Source organism: Propithecus coquereli, unplaced genomic scaffold (genome assembly GCF_000956105.1).
Source record: "Propithecus coquereli isolate 6110/MARCELLA unplaced genomic scaffold, Pcoq_1.0 Scaffold75, whole genome shotgun sequence".
Classification (NCBI taxonomy): Eukaryota; Metazoa; Chordata; class Mammalia; order Primates; family Indriidae; genus Propithecus; species Propithecus coquereli.
Window position 1 is genome coordinate 1,792,564 of NW_012153618.1, and position 23,081 is coordinate 1,815,644.

At 42.2% G+C, this 23,081-nt stretch overlaps 1 protein-coding gene across 1 annotated transcript; it reads left to right on the forward strand.

The window, feature by feature from the left end:
* The first annotated feature begins 960 nt into the window (after nucleotides 1-960).
* GIMAP6 (GTPase, IMAP family member 6) lies at nucleotides 961-7,181 on the forward strand. Its single transcript, XM_012662086.1, has 3 exons — nucleotides 961-1,022; nucleotides 3,098-3,182; nucleotides 4,687-7,181. The coding sequence occupies exons 2-3, from the start codon at nucleotides 3,098-3,100 to the stop codon at nucleotides 5,301-5,303; spliced, it is 702 nt and encodes a 233-aa protein (XP_012517540.1). The 5' UTR covers nucleotides 961-1,022; the 3' UTR covers nucleotides 5,304-7,181.
* Nucleotides 7,182-23,081: the final 15,900 nt, after the last annotated feature.

Genomic DNA, 23,081 nt, shown 5'->3' on the forward strand with positions numbered 1-23,081 from the left:
TCAAGGGTCAGCCTTCAGAAAATGGCAACTGTTAGAATTCAAAATGGATGGTTAATTTCAGTTATGGGTGGAGTAATAATATTCTAATTATGTAGGCCATGGAAGGAATGGTAAAGACCAACACATGACTTCTAAGAATTATTCATATTAAGGCATTTATAGATTAATTTAAAGTAGAACATTGGAAGATATATACACTATGTAATAATTGTCGAAATCCATGGATATCAACTAGAATAGAACAAGAGAAAATTAGAACTACTATGTTAGATCAAGTGGGATTTTTGAGGGAATCTTAACATTTTAAAATCATATGATAACGATATCATCATCTATGCTCAAATGTTCTCAATTTCTTCCTTCAATGGCCTCCTTTTAATTAGGGTGGTCAGATCTGTTGGTAAAGTCCTAGAGAATGTGTTTTTGAGGATGTTGAGGTTTTTTTTCTCCCATTGTCCATGTCTAAAATACCCTTCTCCCCATACAAGAGCTCTTTTTAATCCTACATTTTAGACATTCTTTTGCATTTGTTAGAGTGCAAATCTTCCAGGAAATATAAAAATTGAAATTATCAATGATTTATGCCTTAGAATGAACATCAGACCTTGTACTGAGAGAAACAAGGAAGGAGAGGTTAGTGGAAGAAAGTAGACAATGAATGTTTCCCCCAGTACTGAAGTGGAGGAGTTCCCTGGGAAGTAGGCAAAGTTCAAAAAAAGAGAACTCAGTAAAAAATCACTTTTTCTGACACAGATTTTCTGAGGGATTTGCTGCTATTTAAGCCTCTGAGTTCTAGAAATCCTGGTTCAGGATAAAAAGAATCCCACCAGTACTATCCTGTTTTTTCTATTTCTGAGGCTACAGAGTGCAAGCACGTGACTTTCTGACTTGGAGGGCCCAGCCCGCCTGGCCCGTGTTCCTGCCCACTTCCTGTCCCTCCTCCCTCGCAGCAGATGCTGCTCTCTCGAGAGCAGTTCTCCGGCTGGGATCTCTAGCTCCCGGATCACAATTTGCTGAAAAACGTAAGCAAACATTGGCCTTGTCTTCCACGCGTTCACACACCTTGCCCTTGGAAGCTTTCCTCTGCCTCCTCCGTCTTCTCCCACGAGGAGCTTACCAGGTGTTGGCCCTAAAGGGAGAGACAGGTTCACAAGAGTGCGTGGCACGGGAGACGGGAAACGCGGCCCTTTCTCTTGCTGTGGGTTGGCCCAGTGGTAAGTCTGAGTGTGTGTGAGTGTGTGTGTGTGTGTGTGTGTGTGTTTACATGTATGTGTGTTTGTGGGAGTGATGTGTGTGTTGTGTATGTATATTTGGGCGTGCGTGTTTGTGATGTGATAGAAAGAGCTACGACCAACAAGTCAGGAGAACTTTGTGCTGTGCAGCAAACTTACTGCTTAATATTTGGCAAGATTCTTCTGTGATTTTTGCTTTCTTTTTGAATAGCACGGCAAGGTTGGTTATATCTGCTCCATCTTCTGAGTTGGAGACAAAAAATACAAAGTGTGATGAATGTGTGACGTGCTGTTCGGGGCGGGGTCTAGGTGGAGACAGCGAGGCGCCTCCATGCAGGCCCGTTTTCTGGGTCATGCAGGGCACAGGTGCTCCCAGGTGCCTCCCACCCCCGGCCTAGTCCCTCCCGGCCATGGTTTTCTGTTAAGCCACCCTTCTTTCTAGGAGGAATGAGATTATGTTGGTGGAGAGCTGCCTCAGTTCCCACCAGGGATGTCAGGAAGCCAGGGACAAAGAGATGGAGAGGGTCTACAGTTCGCAGGCCACCAGTTCACAGATTTAGGAGGCATTGCCCTCCCTTTGAAAGGTGAAATACTGTTTCGTCCCAGAACATGGCTGTCCAGGTCTGAGTGAGGCTGTCCACTGGGCCTGCTTTGTCTCTTCCTAGAAACTCACCAAGCCTTCCTGGGCTGCATCCATCCCCAGCCTGTCATTTTAGAGCTGACCTGTGCTGTATAAAGACATCAGTCATAAAGCAATATCCACAATAGCCTCCTACTGGATAGCTCCTGGGATTCGGAGAGGACTGGAGTGTTTGCCAGGCGAACCGAGTAGAACAAACATCCAACAATAAGACAATAAGACAACGGTGTCTATCGAGGTCCTCCTGGAGTTAGGCTTTCCCACACCCCAGAACCTTCATCTGGATCTGTTTCATCTGGCTATGAATGTTCTACACATTCTGGAAAAACAGTCATGGGGATGCAGGTTCCTCCACAATCCCACAGAGAAAACCAAGCAAATACAACACTATGGGTTCTTGAAGTAGAGAATTACGTTAGTCCATGAAGCGAGGACACATTGCTCTCTCACAGGAAGGGTGACGGGAGTTCCTGGTTGGGAATGATGTGGCCCTTGTTTGCAGAAAGGACCAAGAGTTGCTCCAAAAAAATGTTCTAAAGTGTGTTGGGATCTTGTAGGGGAAGAGACCTTCATGAGCATCTAGTTCAGGCCCAACATCCACACTGATGGCTGAGCTCACCGATGGCTACATCTCCACTGAGCACGGAGGCCTCTGGCTTCCTTCCGGCAATGTTCTGCCCTGCACTGTGAAGGTCCCAGTGGCTGTCATCTTCCTCACAACTGGCCACCCAGCTCAACCCCTTGCAGTCCTCCCTGACAAGCCTTCTCCAGAGTCTGTCCCCAAGGCCCACTGAGCTGTCCCCTCCCACTGACTTCCTGCCCATTCATGCCCTCCAGGCACATGGCCACACAGACCTTCCTGCTCCTGGGACACACAGGATCCAGATCACACCTACTTCTGTGCCTCTGTTCCTCCTCCTCCTCCCAGAACAGCTCCAGACCCTCTGTCTATACGAATTCCATGCACTCCTCAGGTTCTGGACCGGTTGCACCTTTCTCCATTAAACATCTTAAACTCATGATCGAGGCCACAGTGGGGCGGTGGCGAGAATAGGGTCCCTAAAGCCAGCAGAGAGTCTCAGACCCCTGCACCCCTCTCCTCATTCACTCCACCCCCACCCCTATAGTAATGCAAAAAACTTCCCTCTGGCAAGAGAGAGGCAAAAGGCAGGGCCTGTTAAAACTCAGTTGGAAAATCAGTAAAACATATTATTGTTTTCTCCAGATGGAAGAAGAAGAATACGAACAGATTCCCCAGGACAATCCTCCAGGAGAACTGTCCCAGGATCCTACAGGAGAGCTGTCAGGAGGTAATATTACTTCCCTCGCCCAAGGGACACATGAAACAGGTACAGATGGGGCTCATTGGATGTGCAGGTGGGACAGTGCTCTGCCACCTGCTGTGCCTGCAAAGGCAGCTATGTGTCCCAGTCATAGAGATTGAGCCACCTCAGCCACCACTGGAGGGCCTTTGGGGTAGGGCCCTTTTTTACACAAGCCAAAAATGAGGGGAAAGACCCTCCGAGAGGTATGGTGGGCAAAAGGAAGCAAGAAATAGCACCGATTACCAAATCTCCAAGCTAGTCCCAAAGAAAAGGGTCTTCACATGGTGGACTTCCCTCCTGAGGAAAGCAACTGGCCTTGGACTGAGGCTTGGATGCCAGCAGATCTTGAGCGGGGGGTCAGCTGGCTCAGAAAGGTTGAAAACACCTCGAGGACAAGCAGAACATCCTCAGCTGCTGCCTCGGAACTGGGATCAGCCTTCCCAAGGGCTTCCTCCCGCAAGAGCTATTGCTGCACAGGGTCAGGCGCTTGACTTTTCATAGGCCAACTTCGTCATTTAACCTGGGGAGGCAAAATTTAGGAATTTAGGAATGCTGGAAACCCACCCATTTCCTGGCCAGAAGAAATGATTTGTGATTCCTTATGTATTTTAACATGAATGATTTTTGACTTTATGAACTTAAATGGTTAACCTACCACCTAGGAAATTACCAATATGTGTGTTAACGCCTGTCTCACCTTTTCTTACAGCAATCAAGGTCAGATATTACTTTAAAAATCCTCTCCAGAGCTCAAGTGATATATTTGGCTTTAGTTAAAGTCTTTGGTGTGTGCTGGCTCCAGGCTGCTCAGATGGGAGTTACTGTCTTCCCCCACCTTTGCGTTGCCCAGGTGGACAGGGATGAATATCCACCATCCATAGTTCCTTGACAGTCCCATTCCCTTTCGGTTCCCTGGGGGAAGCTGGAGGGAGCCAAGGTCATTCAGTCAGGACTGGGCTGTGGACCAGCCAGCCTCAGGCAGCAAAACCTATCCGTGCTAAGGAGACTCAGGAGAAGAAGGTCCCATGCTGCCTTTGGAGGCTTAGTGCCCTGTCATCTGAGACCCATCAATGTATTCAATGGGGACCAGACTTGGAAACCAACTATTATTCGTCATTTCTTTATGTACTCCGGGTCTTGGGACCCGCAAGGCCAGGAGAGAATGCCCTTCCTGCCTTCTGCCCCAGTCACACCTAAAAATCTTGATATTAGGTTTCTCAGTGTTTGGTTGGCTTCTCCGTCTCCTCTCTCAGCGGATGGTGGGTGAGAATGTTCAGCCCCGCCTTCAAGGACCAACCCGCCTAGGTTCTTCAAGGCTGAGACCTGAGCCCAGGGCAGGTTTCTTGGCCGACATTGGCCTTCCTATCTCCTACCCCAACGCAGGACAGCCTGCCCCTGAGGTACCGGAGCTCCCAGGGACACCTGATGAGGATAAATGGACCGGGTGGGTGCTAACCCAGTTCCCTCTGCTTTCTTCTGATGCTTCTAGGCGAGAGGGAGAAACAACAGTCCCCAAGGAGACTGCGGCTCCTGCTGGTGGGGAAAACCGGAAGTGGGAAAAGCGCCACAGGAAACAGCATCCTTGGCCGGGAGGTGTTTGAGTCCAAGCCCAGCGCCAGACCCGTGACCAGGTCCGCCCAGACAGGGAGTCGGGAGTGGGATGGGACGGAACTTGAGGTGATCGACACGCCCGACATCCTGTGTCCGCGGGGACAGCCGGGCGCGGCCGCCGTGTGCCAGGTTCTCGCCGCCTGCGCCCCGGGGCCGCACGCCGTGCTGCTGGTGACCGAGCTGGGCCGCTTCACGGAGGAGGACCTGCGCGCCGTGACGCGCCTGCGGGAGATCCTCGGGGAGGACGTCCTGGCTCACACCGTCCTGGTGTTCACCCGAAAGGAGGACCTGGACGGCGGCTCCCTGGACAGGTACCTGCAGGAGACCGACCACGAGGGCCTGGCCCAGCTGGACTTGGAGTGCTTGTGGCGCCACTGCGGCTTCAGCAACCGGGCCACGGCCGCGGAGCGGGAGGCCCAGCTGCAGGAGCTCATGCGCAAGGTCGAGGAGATCGTGTGGGAGAATGAGGGCTGCTGCTACCGCAGCGCGGCTTAGCAACGCGCCCGGCAACGCCCTCTGCTCAAAGAAGTGCAGCAGAGACAGCCAGCCCAGGGCCAAGGCGAGTCCCGGCTGGAAGGAAGGGCTGTGCCGGATTCAGAGGAATCAGAAAATTCACCAGCGCCTGCTAGGGAGGGTTGACCCTTTGAGCCTGTGCTGGACTTGAGCCGGGGACTCCCTCAGCCCCTGCACCCCTGTGCCCGACCCCTGTTGCTCTCTCTATTCCTTGGAGCGCTGCGCAGTCTCCAGGCCATAGCGTCTGGCGTGGTGAGAGAGGAAGGGGGCTGGAGGATGGGGTCCAGAGTGCCCAGCTCACATCCCAGGTCCTTCATTCCTTCTTCCAGAACATTTGGGGCCTCCCCGCTCTGTGCTCCAGAAGCATACTGCCCGCATATGGGGCCTTCCATCTCATGGTATTGCATTTCTTGGGGGTACTTGTCTGTGCCATGATAGAACGCAAGCTTCTTGAGGGCAGGCCTGTGTCTTTTTCTTCCTTGTGACTCCCACAACTTCCTGGCCAAGGTTGACCCAGCAACTCGGTGTGAGCCATTGACCAGGTGACTTTGCAGCTCTTGCCCTTGCCTGCGAAGGGAGCAGGCACAGTGACTGTTAAGGCGCCTTCTGTGTCCTTTGGGTAGAGTTGGCGGTGCCTCTGAGACGTGGGGAGGAAGGGATCCTGGGCTGGGGAGGAGAGGGAGCAGGAACAGGGAAGGGGCAGGAGGAGCAGCCCTTTTATTCACTCTTCAACAGTCACAAGCAAGTCCCCTGGGAGCTTCCTAATGGCAAAGATGAGTAAAGTCAGGGGCAGGGTATTCAGCAAGGCAGGCCCTGGTCAAGAAGGTGGACCCCAGCCCTGGCTACAGGACATGGAGGCCCCTAGAGGTGCCAGGTGGCTTACATTGAGGAGGGCGTACATCTGGTACTTCCCCTTCTCCCTGAGCTGCAGGGCCCTGTCGCCATGTCTGCCTTCTGGTGTCAGAGGCGAAGCTACTCTCAACCTGCCTCCTCTTGCCTGCAGCCCCACCCTCTCCCTTGGCAGTGGGGAGAGTGTGGGTGGGGTGAGTGTCTGAGTGGGCCAGTGGGGTCCCTGGCAAGTATTTGTGGGGGCTGAATGGGAGGAGACAGGGATGAAAGGTGCAAAGAAAGCAGTTGAATGACTTAAACATCTTGTGGGGCAGCTTGCATGGTTTATGGGAGAACTCTGCAGCCCATGGGTGTCTTCCTGGAAGGCTGTTCCTACAGACAGGGCCCATAAAAGCAATACTGTACAGAATGGAAAGGGAACAGGATGTTAGCCTGGCTCTGGCCTCAGATAGGAAGCTGTCTGCCTGTGTGAGGAAGCTGATGCACCTCAGATGCACCTCAGCCTCTTTGAGGTTCAAGATGTTCCTGGGAAGTTTGATTAATGGATGGGAGGAGGATAGGAGGAAGTGGGAAAATGCCTCCTAATATAGCCGTCTTCAAGCTGAGTGGCAGAGGATCTCTGTGTAGATACCTTCTCCTGGGAGGGATGGGAAGTGGAGGTGGTGGTGACCGTGCTGGGGGACGGTCAGAAATCAAGAGGACGCAGCGTCAGATCTGTCTGGATGCTCATCTGCTGTCTGACATCCTGCGGCCTCCCGCTCTGAAGCCCACCACCCGTCTTCCCCAGACGCAGCAGACGCCTGAGAAAGCTTAAGTATTTCTTTTGCTGAAAGATTCAGAAAAGTGTCTCAAAGCAGAACAGAGACATATTTTGGTGTATGCTAAGATAGCCTTTGTACCACAACCATTTATTAAATAAGTGATTGATTGCTCACTGAACTGAAAATGCAACATTTATCATGTATTCAATTCTCATACTCCCTAAGATTTATGTCAGAATGTTCATTTTAGTTTGTGTCTTCTACTTTTCCACTCCTATGTGAATAAAATATTGATTTGATTACAGTGGCTCTGATTATAATGTGGTGAGCCAATTTCTCTTGGTCTATAATTTTGTATTTTGTTATTCTCAGGCATTTATTCTTCTATGTGAAAGTTAAAATTGCTTGTCTCATTTCCCAAAAAGAACCCTATTGATATTCTAGCTGGAATTGTTTTACATTTATATATTAAGTTTGAGGGAATTGGTAAATACTTCAAGTATAAGTTAATCAAGGCCATTTTGTTTCTAAGTGAATAGACTCAAAACCCCAGAGATATTGAAGTAAAAGCTAAAAATCATTTGCATTTCTGTTGGCATAGGAGATACATTTTTAAAACTTAGATGTTATTATTTTAATTATATTAGCTTAATTAATTTTGTAACAGAAAATACAAGCTTTGGACCAAATGAGATCTACCCAGTAACTAAATGGCAAGTAACTCAAAATATGTCATTCTCATACTCCCTAACATGTCATTCGTTAAAAATAGTTTTTAATTACCTCAAATATGATATTTTCTCACTTTTATGACTAAACAGCAGGGAAGATGCCTCTCAACATCTTAGGCAGAAGGATAGATGTTGCTGCATAGCTATCACTTCCTCAGCCTCAGAGAAGAATGGGGAAGGCGTGTGTGGGAATGTTCTAGAAACTCTGCAGTCTATGTACTAGTAAAAAAGAAGTGGTGGGGTGGTGGTGACCACAGAGGACTGTCTTGGCCAAGGCTGTGATAATAGCAACCTTTAGAATTTGTTATTTTCTAGAAATATCCCTACACTGGGGTGAAGGATGAAAAACAGGAACTTGAAGCTCCTTTGAATCAGTAGAGTTTTTTCCTCCTTGATGGGTCAAAGCAGCTGTGAAGGAAGGTTTCCAGCCCCCAACCTTTCTGTGATAACATTTATAAATTATACAGAAAATGCAGAATAGTTAAGAGTAAAACAATAGCCAGACACAGTGGCTCATGCCTGTAATCCGAGCACTTGAGGAGACTCAGGCCAGAGGATCACTTAAAGCCAGGAGTTCAAGACCAGCCTGGGTAACATACTGAGAACCCATCTCTAAAACAACAACAACTATAATAATAATAACTTTGAGGGCAGTGGGAAGTGACCAAATGTGGTAAACACTTACAGAGAACTTGACCCCTAAGATGAGGGGACCACACTAGTCCCACTCTGACGCAGCTTTTCCCCTGAGGGCACTACCCAGTCATGCCGATGAACGGATAGCACCAGCCAGAGATTTAGAGGGGCCTGACTAGTGAGAGGATGGAGTCTGGGGCAGCCAGAGCAGGTAGAGATTGATGAGGGACTCCTCAAAAGAAAAGAGCCACAGACTGGGGTTGGCGGGCACTAAAAACTCTGCATCTGAACTGCTTTTAAATCCGTGGCTGACCCTGAACTCTGCAGTGCAGAGCAGTCCGGGGGAAAATGCATCTGGAGGCTGACAGAGTTTATCAGAGACAGCAGCAGGTGTCCACAGCAGCAAAGAGAATTTCATGTTCCAGTGCACCAAGTTAGAGGGCTTTGGTAGACTTGGAGATTTCCACTGAAATGCCAAAAGGGTCATACTTTAGGAGTGAGAACTGCATTTCAGAACTGAAAGATTTGCCCTAGAAGGAAGAGCAAAGTTAAAGCAGACCCTTGCTAATGACATCTAAAATCAAGCCTTCCTAGGGCAAAAGCCATCTGCCAGTAATTTAAGTGCCTGCTGGCACAAACTCAGTATTCTGCAGAAGATAATACCATCCGGGGCCTCCACGACATAGTATCTACAGCATCCTGTACACTATTTAAAACTTCTTCCTTTCCAATAGAAGAATATAAAGCTATAAAATTTCCCCTAGGCATATTTATCTGTGTCTCACAAATTTTCATATATTCTGTTTTCACTCTCATTCAGTTTCAAATACTTTCTGTATCCCTGCCACGTCTTTATTCCCTTATGGATTATTTAGAAGTGCATGTTTAAAGTCCACTCATTTGAGTATTTTCTAGAAACTACAATATCCAAAAAGGCAGCCATTATCCACATGTTGCTATTGAGCACTTGATATATAGGAGTGTATCCAAGAAACAGAATTTTTAATTTTATTTAGTTATAATTAGTTTTAATTTAAATTTAACAACTGATATAGTGTAAAATATTTTACCATGAAACGCAACTTTACTGTTTTGGTGGAAACACACTTTACTACAACTGTTGCTTCATTAAAGATTTTACAGATGGTCCCCGACTTCTGATGGTTTGACTTAATGGTTTTTGGTTCGACTTGCAGTTTTTGACTTCACAATGGTGTAAGAGGGATGCCTTCAGTAGACGGCAGTACAGCAAGCTGCAGCTGCCCAGTCAGCCATGCGATCACTAGGGTAAACAACCGGTGCTCTACAGTGTACTGTTACTAGGCTGTGCTGTTCAGTAGGTTAGGTGTGGTCAGTGCATTTTCAACTTACAATATTTCACCTTATGATGGCTTTATCAGGATGGAGACCCATTATAAGTTGAGGAGCATCCGTATTGCTGCATTGCAGTGAGAATGTACATGGATTGTTTCTAGCATTGCATAGAAACATCACTGGTCTAGTCAATGTCAGTGCACTGATTTAGTTTGAATAATCTTTTCTCACCAGTGACGTAATATTTTTATTTAAACATTTTACGTTGGCCGGACATGGTGGCTCATGCCTGTAATCCTAGCACTCTGGGAGGCGAGGCAGGAGGATTGCTTGAGCTCAAGAGTTCGAGACCAGCCTGAGAAAGAGTGAGACCCTGTCACTACTTAAAAAAATAAATAAATAAGAAATAAATAAATAAATATTTTATGTAGGCAGCATGAGTTACAGTTACATTTATCTACATTGCAAATGTATTTAAAGTAAATTTAAATATTGATTATTATTGTTTTTATGATACAATTAAATTAATTTTTAATTTAAAGATAAGTACAGACAAATTTTTAATTTTAATATGAAGCCATAATACTGATACAGAATTGAATGGAGATGATTAAGCTAGTAGTAGCACAACCGGAACAGGAAAGAGAAATATAAACTGGCAGAAGATATGTTACAAATGTCGTAATTAGCATGATAGCAATTGCAATATACTACAGTGCAGCAAAACCAAAAAAAGCTGTTTGTTGTGTAAAAAAAATGGGAAGATAATGAAGCATACTATATTAAGAGACATTGTCAGAAGATACATAGGTAGCTTGATAAAAAGCTTTCTTTCAACAATTAAAAACAATTGGCAAAATTAGTCCCCTGGTGCCAAAATTTAATGTCCAAAAAAAAATTCTAAACAATTTTTAGAAGGATCTCAGTTTGTGACTTGGCCAGCTATAAAACAGCTTGAATTCTTGTACAAATAAGAAAACCATGTTTAGTTTGAGAGAAGGTAAAATATTTAATAAATTATTACTTTGGTTATGGAAAGTTTTATTGAAAATTGTAAGGAAAAGACTAAAAAAATACATGAAACATGAAGGATCTTCCAGTAAGGTACATACACAAAAAATTGCCCATAGAGGTGAGACCTTTTTAATAGTGTCAAAGATTAATTGATTTAAAACGGAAAAATTTGAAAGTATTTTTCTTTAGCACTAAATGAGAAGTGCGATACGAGATACTTTGGGAATGTTTTGTGTTAAAGTATTTCCAAATTTATGAGAACGTCGGGAATTCAGGCCAACATATGAATTAGTGGTAAAGATGTTTTAAAATCTTTTACACTTGTCAAATGAGAATTTCAGCTAAATTTTTGATGTACATCCCTTGTGATATAAACAGTCTCACTCTCATATTTCATGATCCAGGATTACTGGACCATGCCCTGTTTCACTTCTGGAACCTGCCATTATTTTGCTTGGATTGTTTCCCAAGAGTATTTCAACTTTCTCTGCTTATACAGAGGATTCCAGTAGGAAAACTGAAGCCTACTTAGGTATTAAAAGTAGAATGTACTTCAATCCAGGGAATTAGAGGCTGGTGCACCACTTGGGGGGCTGGGAATGCAAAGGTCTGGGAAGCTCACTGGTGCACGGAGCTGGTGGTTTTAGGCACTCATCTGCTGTGACATGCAGCTTGTCTCTCTGCTGTTACTGCCAGAGAAAGGTCTCCCTTCTTTTTCATCCCCCGTCTGAATCTCAGGTGAATACTTCTTGTTGAATGACTCTCACCTGGTCCATTTGGGGAAAGGGCTGATGTCATTCCAGGCTCCTTCTCTATAATTCAGAGAACTTAGGAGAATCGGTGATGATGGATTTACAATGCACAGTCTGGCACAGCTAAAGAATTCAACATTAAACATTCACCTTGTTAAAGCAAAATTAAAATGGAAACCGGGCTTGAATAATTCCTAAGCAAACAAAACCAACTGGGCATTAAAAATAGCTTTAACCTTGCTTAAACTGCAAATATAAGCAAAAGTTGAATTATTTCTGGTAAATTAACTGGGGTCATTTCTGTTTTTGTTACAAAACTTAATGTCAGCCAGTCATAACTAAATAGACATAAATCCAATTATTATCTTAAAATGCTGTATGGCACAAAGCAAATTTCCTTCCTGAAAACTTTTGAAGGTGGCTATGATACAAAATTGCAAGACATTTATTTTTTAAAAACCCTGACAATATAGGTTTCTCATAAGAATGGGTAAAAATTCCTAAAACTCTAATGGAACACTGATGGATTTATAAAAATGCTAATCAAATAGCAAACAAAGCAAAAATTAGTGACATGGAACTGAATTAACTGAGGATAATAATAATTATAATGTTTGAAACATTGCTGCTATAATATCCTCTTTTTCAGATTTAAGGAACACCTTTTATCTTTTTAAGAAAGATATCTAAAACTAACAGCAATTTGATAAGATATACTTTTGTAAACAAAAAATGGAACATTTATCTTTTTCTTCTACCCGATTACTCCAGAATTTTGAAACTCTTATTGAATATTCTTATTGTCATGACAATATGGGTATTTGCAGAAGTTAAATAAGAATCTACTCTTCTGTTTTTTTAAATTTCAGAATATCACAGGGGTATAAACGCTTTGTCACATAAATTGCCTTTGTACCGCCCAACTCAAAGCTACAAGCGTTCCCATCCCCAGACAGCATGCATCCCACCCATTAGGTATGAATTTACCCATCCCCTCCTACCCTCTCCCATCTACCCAATCCTTTGATGAACGTTACCTCCATATGCGCACATAAGTGTTGATCGATTAGTAAAAATTTAATGGTGAGTACATGTGGTGTTTGTTTTTCCATTCCCGTGATACTTCACTTGGAACAATGAGCTCCAGTTCCATCCAGGATAATACAATAGGTTTTAGTTCACCATTTATTTTAATGGCTGAGTAGTACTACATGGTACACATATACCACATTTTATTAATCCACTCATGTATTGATGGGCACTTGGGTTGTTTCCACATCTTTGCAATTGTGAATTGGGTTGTTATAAATATTTCAGTGCAGATGTCCTTTTTATATAATGTCCTTTTTTTCTTCTGGGTAAACACCCAGTAGTGAGATTCCTGGATCAAATGGTAGGTCTACTTTTAGTTCTTTGAGGTATCCCCATGCTACTTTCCATAGAGGTTGTACTAGTTTACAGTCCCACCAGCAGTGTATGTGTGTTCCTATCTCTCCACATCCACGCCAGCATTTGTTGTTTTGGGACTTTTTGATAAAAGCCATTCTCACTGGAGTTAAGTGATATCTCATTGTGGTTTTGATTTGCATTTCCCTGATGATTAGGGATGTTGAGCATTTTTTCAAATGTTTGTTGGCCATTAGTCTGTCTTCTTTTGAAAAGTTTCTGTTTATGTTCTTTCCCCATTCTTGAATGGGGTAGTTTGATTTTTTCTCGATGATTTTCCTGAGTTCTTTATAGATTCTATTTATCAGCCCTTTATTGGCTGTATATCATGCAAATATTTTCTCCCATTGTGTAGGTTGTCTATTTGCTCTAATAATAGTTTCCTTGGCTGTATAGAAGATTTTAATTTGATCAGGTCCCGTTATTTATTTTTATTGTTGCTGTGATTGCTTTGGGGGTCTTCTTCATAAATTCTTTGCCTAGGCCAATGTCTGTAAGAGTTTTTCCAACCTTTTCTTCTAGAATTCTTATGTTTTCATGCCTTAGGACTTAAGTCTATTATCCATCGTAAGTTGATTTTTGTGAGTGGTGAGAGGTGCAGATCCTGTTTCAGTCTTCTACATGTGGCTGCCCAATTTTCCCAGCACCATTTATTGAATGGGGATTCTTTTCCCCAGTGTATGTTTTTGTCTGCTTTGTCAAAGATCAGATGGCAATATGAGGAAGGTTTTATATCTGGGTTCTCTGTTCTGATCCTTTACTCTTTGTCTCTGTTCTTGTGCCAGTACCATGCTGTTTTGGCTACTACAGCCTTCAAGTATAGCTTGAAGTCTGGTAAATTGATGCCTCCAAATACATTCTTTTTGCATAAGGTTGCTTTGGCTATATGGGGTCTTCTATGGTTCCATATGAAGCATAGAATTATTTTTTCTATTTCTGTGAAAAATGATGTTGATATTTTAATAGAGATTGCATTGAACTGTAGATCACTTTGGATAGTATAGACATTTTAACAATGTTGATTCTGCCAATCCATGAGCATGGTATGATTTTCCATCTGTTTACAACTTCTGCTATTTCCCTCCTCAGTGTTTCATCATTCTCTCTGTAGAGGTCTTTTACCTCCTTAATTAAATATATTCCTAGGTATTTTATTTTCTTTGTTGCTATTGTTAAAGATATTGAGTCTTTGATTTGTTTCTCAGTTTGACTGTTGTTGACATATAGGAATGCTACTAATTTGTGTCCATTGATTTTGTAACCTGAGACTTTGCTGAATTTATTTATCAATTCCAGGATTCTCTTGACAGAATCTTTGGGGTTTTCTAGATATAAGATCATATTGTCAGCAAAAGGGGATAGTTTGACATTTTCTGCCCCTATTTGGATACCTTTGATTTCCTTGTATTGCCTGACTGCTCTGGCTAGGACTTCCAGCACTATGTTGAATAGAAGTGGTGATAATTGGCAACCTTGTCTGCTTTCAGTTCCAAGCGAGAATGGTTTCAATTTTTCCTCATTCAGCATGATGTTGGCTGTGGATTTGTCCTATATTGCTTTTATAATTTTGAGGGAAGTTCCATCTATGCCTATTTTGTTAAGTGTTCTTGTTATAAAAGAGTGCTGAATTTTGTCAGATGATTTTTCTGTATCTATTGAGAGAATTATATGGTCTTTGTTTTTGCTTCTGTTTATGTGTTGAATTATATTTATATACTTGTGTATGTTGAACCATCCCTGCATCTCTGGGGTGAAGCCCACTCAGTTGTGATGGATTATTTTTTTGAGGAGCAGCTGAATTTGGTTTGGTAGGATTTTATTGAGAACGTTTACATCTATATTCATGAGGGATATTGATCTGTAGTTTTTTTTTATTTTGTTGAGTCCTTTCCTGGCTTTGGTATCAAGGTGATGTTGGCTTTGTAAAACGTGGTGGGAAGGATTCTTTCTTTCTTGATGTTTTCAAATACTTTCTGTAGGATAATTACCAATTCTTTGTAGTTTTGGAAAATCAGGTATGAAAGCATCTGGTCTGGAACTTTATTTTTTTGGAAGATTTTTTATTGCTGCTTCAATTTTTCACTTGATATTGGTCTGCTCAGGAATTCTATTTCTTCCTGAGTGAGCCTAGGAGGCTGTGTGTTTCTAAGAATTTGTCCATTTCTTCTATATTTTCCAGTTTACATGCATAGAGATTTGTGTTGTATTTAGAGATGATACTTTGTATTTCTGTGGTATCAGTTGTAATTTCTCCTTTTTTATTTCTGATTGAGCTTATTAGAGTCCTTTCTTTTCTGGTTTTGGTTAATCTAGTGAGAGGCCTGTCAATTTTGTTTATGTTTTCAAAGATCCAACTTTTTGTTTCATTGATCTTCTGCATAGTTCTTTTGTTATCAATTTCATTTAGTTCTGATCTGCTGTTGGTCATTTCTTTTATTATGCCAGGTTTGAGATTAGTTTGCTCCTCCTTTTCCAGTTCCTTGAGATGATTCATTAGATTGTTGATTTGTGATCTTTCTGTCTTTTGGATGTAGACATTTATGGCTATGAATTTTCCTCTCAGGACTTTTAAGCTGTATCCCACATATTTTGATAACTTGTGTTCCCTTCATCATTTAGTTCAAAGAATCTTTTAATTTCTATCTTAATTTCCTCCTTGACCCACTGTCATTCAGCAATAGGTTGTTTAGTAGAGTTTGTGTAGAGTTGAGTGTTTCTTTTGGAGTTGATTTCTAACTTTGTGTAGAGTTGAGTGTTTCTGTTGGAGTTGATTTCTAATTTTATTCCACTGTGGCCTGAGAAGATGCATGGTATACTTTCTATTTTTTGAATTCATTGAGACATGTTTTGTGTCCTATGACATGGTCAATCTTAGAGAATGTTCCATGGGCTGATGAGAAGAATGTATATTCAGTGGTTTTTGTGTAGATTGTTCTGTAAATGTCTATTAGGCCCATTTGTTCTAGAGTTCTGTTTAAGTCCATTGTTTCCTTGTTTATTTTTTGTTTGGAGGATGTATCCTATTCTGTCAGAGGAGTGTTGAACTCATCGGCTATTGCAGTGCTGCTGTTTGTCATTTTGTTTAGATTAAGTAGGATTTGCTTTATGAATCTAGGTAGGTGTGTTAGGTGCATAAATATTTAGAATTGTTATGTCTTCTTGTTGAATTGTTCCCTTTACCATTATATAATGACCATCTTTGTCTTCCTTTACTTTTGTTGATTTGAAGTCTATGTTATCTGATAGGTGAACAGCTAACACCAGCTTTCTTTTTTGATTTCCATTTGCATGGAATATTGTTTTCCATCCCTTTACCTTGAGTCTGAATGAGTCCTTGGGGGTTAGATGTGTTTCCTGGAGACAGAAGATACTTGGCTTGTATTTTTTTATCCATTCATCCAACCTATGTTTCTTGAGTGAGGAGTTCAGACCATTCACATTTATTGAAAGAATTGATAAGTATGGTGGGCTTCTGTTGAGTAGAACATCATTGCTCTGTTTTACCTCTTGAGCCATTGTGGTGACGGTTCCGATCTTTAGCTTTTGGGGGTTTTTACAGTGGTGGGTGTCTACTGTGCTCATTTGTGCATAGTGAAGTTCTGAGAACTTTCTGCAGGGCAGGTCTGGACTTGGCAAATTCCCTCAGTGTTTGCTTGTCTGAAAAAGACTTAATTTCTCCAGCAAATGTGAAAGTTAGTTTTGCAGGATACCGAATTCTAGGCCAGCAGTTGTTTTGTTTAAGAAGATCGAAGATGGGGACCCACTCCTTTCTGGCTTGTAAGGTTTCTGCTGAGAAGTCTGTGGTTATCCTGATGGGTTTTCCCTTGTAGGTCAGTTGCCGCTTACATCTAGCTGCTTGTAGAATTTTCTTTCATTTTGACTTTGGCCAGGTTGAGTACTATGTGTCTCAGAGATGTTCTATTTGTTGTGAATCTTCCCAGCGTTTGATGACCATCTTGTATCTGGATGTCTGGATCTCTGGCGATACTGGGGAAGTTTTCTACAATAATTCCCTCAAATAGGTTTTCCATGCTTTTAGTATTTTCTTCTTCTCCCTCAAGGATACCCATAATTTGTATGTTTGTTCAATTCATGTAGTCCCATTTCTCTCTAAGTGATTGCTCTACCCTTGTTGTTTTCTTCTCTGCCTCTTTAAATGATTGGGTGAGATCGAGAGCCTTGTTTTCAAGCTCTGAGATTCTTTCTTCTCCTTGGTTTAATCTGTTGCTGAAACTTTCTGCTGCATTTTGGACATCCCTGAAAGACTCATTTCTTTAAATTCTATTATATTCTTCCTAATTTTGTCAAGCTCTTTAGTGACTTTTTCATTAATTTCCTGAAACAGTTTTTGGGCTTCTTCTTGTTGGTTTTCAACTTTCTCTTCAATTCCATTCATTTGATTTGCCATCCACATTCTGAATTCCATTTCTGTCATTTCAGCAGTTTCCTTGTAGTTGGAGTTCACTGCTGCAGCTGCGTTGTGATCTCTTGGGGGTGTTGACCTGTTTTTATTTTTCATGTTGCCAGTGTTCTTTTGCTGGTTTCTTCTCATCTGAACCCTCTTTTATGAGTACTGTAGTAATAGGTTTGCAGGACTCCTATTCCTTGCTGGCAACTCTTCAGGTAGTTGTAGGATGTTCAAAGTGAGAGCTGAGTGAGACTCTCTTCACAGAGGCTGGTGTTGTGGAGATTGCTCTACCCAGGGTCTCCCCACAGAGGTAACTACAGCAACTGGATAAGGTAGTTGTGGGTTCCTGGGTTGTGGGCAATTGCTCAAAGCAGGTCACAGTGTGCTGGCAGGTTGAGGCTGGGGGAGTCCCTGGCAATATAATCTGGAATGAACAACTGAGCCTCAGTGGTACTCAGAAATAGAAGTTCTTGATACCTTAACAGCCCAATAAGTAAGACTTTGTGCCCTAACTGATAAAAATATCATTTCTCTGTTAATAAATTAGAAATTGTTGTCCCAAATTTAAAGGCTCTTGAGGAACAAATACAGGTTTTTCATTGGATAGGTGCTGCCTCCTCCATTGATTTCTTTATTTGGTAAAATCTTGGCTCCTGGGAATCTTTGCTCAGAGGACTTTTTCAGTCCTTGGCTGTTACTCTCCTTTTAGTTGTTGCGTTTACCCCCCAGCGCACTGTAGTCCCTCAAGGGATTTAAATGTTTTCAGCAGCCACGGGCACATCAAGTGATTGCCATTACCATCAGATAACTCGAGGAAACCCACACCAACTATGCAATTGCTGATGGCAGCTATGTGACTATGAACACCAACCTATCTGTTAATGATGACGCCAACATCTACCTGACTTTTTGTCCCAGTGACTAATCAATAGCAGTAACTGAGAGTAACGCTATGCCATTTGGTCACACTTTCAGCTTGCTGAAAGGATGACCAACAGGGAAACTGTTAAAACAAAATTAAAACAGAGACTGGGCCTTGAAAATTCCTGAGAAAATAAAACCAATTATGAATTAAAAATAGCCTTAATCTTACTTAAACTGCAAACATAAGCAAAACTTAACTTGGGTCATTTCTGGTAAATGTTAGACACAAACAAAACTTAACCTCAGCCAATCATAAGTAGCCAATAACATATGATTATGTGACTGAGGACTTTCAAACAGGTAAACCACAAAGACAACTGTGTAACTGCAAACAATCAAATAATCTCTTTATTCTGCTTTCACATACACCCCATGAATATTTGCCTCTGAGAATTTCTGGTCAATACACAGAGCCTCTTTTGGTTTGGTCTTCTCTGAATCATGAATTGCTTCTTACACACACACACACACACACACACACACACACTCATTAAAAATTTGATTGTGCCTCAGTTTATTTTTTATTTTTTTAAATAAGCTTCTATCTGATAGTCTTGTGGAAATGTTTCCTATCTGATCCAAGGCTCTTTGATGCTGGGTATACTCAGAACAAAGTAGCTTTGAGCTTGTATGTTAATTACTGGTTGTCTCCCCCAGTAGCAGATGACAGAGACCTTAATAGTGGATTCTAAGTTCCTGGAGTACATGAAGCACTCACTAAATATTTTTCACCCATTTGGCAGCTGCACATCACCCTCCCCGTTGGAGAGTTGGTAAAACTTTGCTCAAGCTGCATTTCCACAGCAGATGAGAGTCCAAAATCCTCCTTGCTCTTGCTGGGAGTCTTCTGGGCTCATTTCCTCATGCATGTGCCACTGTTCTCTGTCTGTCTTAGCCCATTTCATGTGGACTTGAAGTTCAGTCCCCTGCCTGGTTTCCACCATCACAACATATGCTCAGCATTTGGTAGGCTTTAGCAACTTCCCTGGAGTTTTTGAGTCACAGGAAGGGTCCCACAGACAGCACTGGGCATTCCCATACCGAGCTCACTCTCTTCCCCCTGGCTTGGAAAGAGGATCTGATTATCCCTCCACACCCAGGTAAGGATATCCTGTACAGGGATCCTTATGCTTACTAGTTTATTCAGCATCTTTAGCCTGTTACAAGCCTCTGTGTTATTTTGGAATCAGACTCAAGCTCTGAAGTTTTATTTTCTTGACCTGTCCTCCTTAATTACTGGTTGTCTGTCTCCCCCAGTAGCAGGTGACAGAGACCTTAATATTAGATTCTAAGCTCCTGTCCTCGGTTCATGTGTAGAATAAACAAGATTTTGGTTTGGCTGAGAAGTTGTCAAAAGAAGTCACCCAACAGGGTGAGACTGAGGTAGCTGTGGAATGAGGATTAGAGCTAATTCACCCAAGCTGTGGGTGGCCAAGGCTATTAGTTATCTGCTTACTGTCCATTTGCTCCATCTTCCTTACTAACAAAACTATAATTTTGCATATAAAGCAATGCACTCACATGAAATACTATATTTTACAGTGTTTCTTGCAGCTAATGGTAACCATGCGACCAAGAGATATAGGCAAAGTCTTGGGGGGCTCTCTGCATTCACTTTGCTTTTGCAGTACGAGAGCCATCCTGTCTTCCTTATTGTTACTATCTTCCTCTTTCCTCCTGTAATTCAGACATGAGGCTACAGGTGAATTAGCCATCTCACCACTTTGTGGATAGAAGTTCCTTCCAAAGAATGATAGAGCAGATAGGGAGAAAAAGATCTTGTTCTTGGAGAGTTGTATTAGTCCCAGACTTGCTACCCATAAACCCCCCTGTTCTATCAAAATCAAACCATTTGACTGCTAAGTGACTTTAGTGAAGTTTCTCTTACATGTAGCCTCTAAGTGATATTCCAGGGCTGAAGGAGAGCCACTGCCAGATGCCATCAGAATTTTAGACCAGTAGGAGCGGAGTTGTGGTAAATTCAGCCAAGGAGCTGAAAAGACATTGCCTAAATTGAGAAATTTACTCTTGGTTCCATCTGCTGTGGCCTGCTTGTTAGGGGCGAGCAGGAGTTCAGAGACACAACAGATAAGGAGCATCTCCCAAGTAGAGGAGTCAGAGGTTGAGGCATGGAGATCCCATCTTTCCAAACAAACTCAATATGGGAGAAACAGGATAGTTGAGGGGTATCTAAGTCACCTAAATAAAAGACCTAAACAGTACCTAACATAACTTAGCGGATCAGATGAGGTTGATTTAAACAAGATTAAACATTTAGTATAATATTTAGTATAAGTATACATTTAATTATATTTTTCCCTAGATGTAATGGCAGAGCTAGGAGAGATGAGAAAACTTATAGAAAATAAAAATTTCACATTTCTCTTTATGTACTAAATGTAGTCTTCGTTTAATTTTGCCATGCAGCCTGCTTCTAGTGAATTTCAAATTCTTCCACAGTAAGCCATTGACTCAGGCAACTCATTTCCACAAGCTTTTTTCATGCATTTTTCCTACAAATGTAACTATTATCTCCAGAGGAATTTTAAAATATTAGGTCATTAAATATGAAATGTCTGAATTCTAATAAAAAGTCAGTTTATTGTATCTCAATCAAAAAAAGAGTACAATTAATCAAAGTATGTGTCTAAGCTATTGGCACAGTGTTGCCATCTTATGCTTGCATATGCCATCAGCAAAGAAGCCTGCAGAGCAAGTGGTGATGAAATTATAAAAGGCCTTTTCCACAGCTAGTTGAGAATTCAATATTTTTCCTTGCAAGAAGTGGTCCAAAGCCTGGAAGAAGTGGCAGTCAGGTGGTGCAAGGTCTGGTGAATACAGTGATGACAGAGAGTTTCCAAGTCTAGCCTCTATAGTTTGAGCAGCATTATTTGTGTGACATGTGGTCAAGAGTTGTCTTGCAAGAGGATTGGCCTGTCTCTATTGACCAATCTCAGCTGCTTAATCACAGGCATCCCCATCATTTCATCCAACTGGTTGCAGTAGACATCCGCTGTAATGGATTGACCAGGTTTCATGAAGCTGTAGTGGATAATGCCAGCACCTGACCACCAAACAGACACCATTAGCTTTTTCTGATGAATATTTAGTTTTGGACTATGTTTTGGCACTTCATCTTTATCCAAACATTGTGCTGTATGCTTGCAATTGTCAAGAAGAATCCGTTTTTCATCACACATAACAATATGGTGTAGAAATGGTTCGCCTTTATGTCATGACAGCAAAAAAAGTCAAGCTTCAAGACGATTTCTCTTCTGATGCTGGTTCAATTCATGCAATGCCCGTCTATCCAGCTTCTTTACCTTGAGAATTTGTTTCAAATAGTCCAGTATTGTTGGAATAGTAACGTCAAACCTTGCTGCTAATTCACGCCTAGGTTGAGATGGATTCGCTTCCACTACAGCTTTCAGCTCATCGTTATCCATCTTGGTCTCGGGTCACCCACGTGGCTCATTTTCAACATTAAACTCACCAGAACAGAACTTCTCAAACCATTGACATACTGCGTGTTCATTAGCCACATCCTTCCCAAACACGTTGTTATTTCGAGCTGTCTGCATTGCATTAGTTTATTGGTTCCATGACAGAACTCATATTCAAAAATAACACGATTTTTTACTTATCCATGGTTTTGCAAAAATTGCTCTAAAAAATTTTTGAAAGATAATCACAATCCAAATCGTGTTTGAAAGAATGAGGATGTATCTTTACAATAAAAATAAAACAGGAAGTGTCAAAGTGAAATGTCAGAGATATCAACTTTCAAACTTAGTACTTAGGGAAGGAAATCGAACATTTGATATTTAATAATAACCTAATATCATGAAAATTTCTCTATCTCATTAATGTTTTGAAAAACACAAATCCTCTATGTATCATTGTCTGAATGAGCACTTCAACGCTTGTGGAATGTAAAGACTGTTATTTTTCCCCAGTATTCATTTTTTCTCCTTTCTTAGTAATAGATCTCTTCCACAATAGCCAAACATCAGCCATCCATCATAACACATATATCCCTTGCCTTTCTTGCAGTAGGTGTGCCCATGACTATGTTCTGGCTAATGTGATTTAAGTGGAAGCATCAGCTGGCTCTTTCAGAAAATATTCTCAAAAGGCAGGGGTGTACGCCTGTAGGAAGACAGTCATTGCATGGCAAAAGTGATGCCATCTTGAAGTGAAACCATCTTAATGACCAATGTTTGATCCTTTCATACAAAGTATTCTGCAGTAAGGTCTCTAAAAGATGCCTGGAGCATAGATAACCACCCAAAATCTCCTTATCTAACTTCTCCAATGGTCACGAGTCTTGGCAAGAAAGTCTGAGATGTGACCAGCTGCACATGCTTTACGCTAAAAGCTTGCTGTATAAAGGGTGCTTCCTGGAAGGCGGGTGTGGGGATTGATCATCTTACAGCAGCCTGAGACATGGCTTATACTCTTATGTCCTTATTAGATTTTTCTTTCTAAGACACTGGATTTGTCAGCCTCTTCTTCTAAAGAGTGAGAGTTGAGAAGATTGACCAACAGAGTAAAACCCAGGTGGAATTGCCAGAAAGAGTCCCTCATTGGTGCCTATAGATTGGAATGAGAAAGCAAAAGCATGGGTCATGTCTAGTCACCACAGGCCAAAGAGAGATAGAACAGTCTGTTTCCTGTTTTTGAAAAGTAGAAATAATAGTAGGAAGTGGTCCGATGTGTATCAGGCTCTCCCTAACATCCTGAAATTGATTGATCACTACCAGGCCTGAGAAGGAGATACTTTATTAAGCAACCCCAGAGCTGCTCCCTCCTGGGTGTGGAGGGATAAACAGTTCCTCTTTCCAAGCCAGCGGGAAGAGAGTGAGCTCGGAAGGGAATGCCCAGTGCTGCCTGTAGGACCCCTCTCTGTGACTCACAATTTCCAG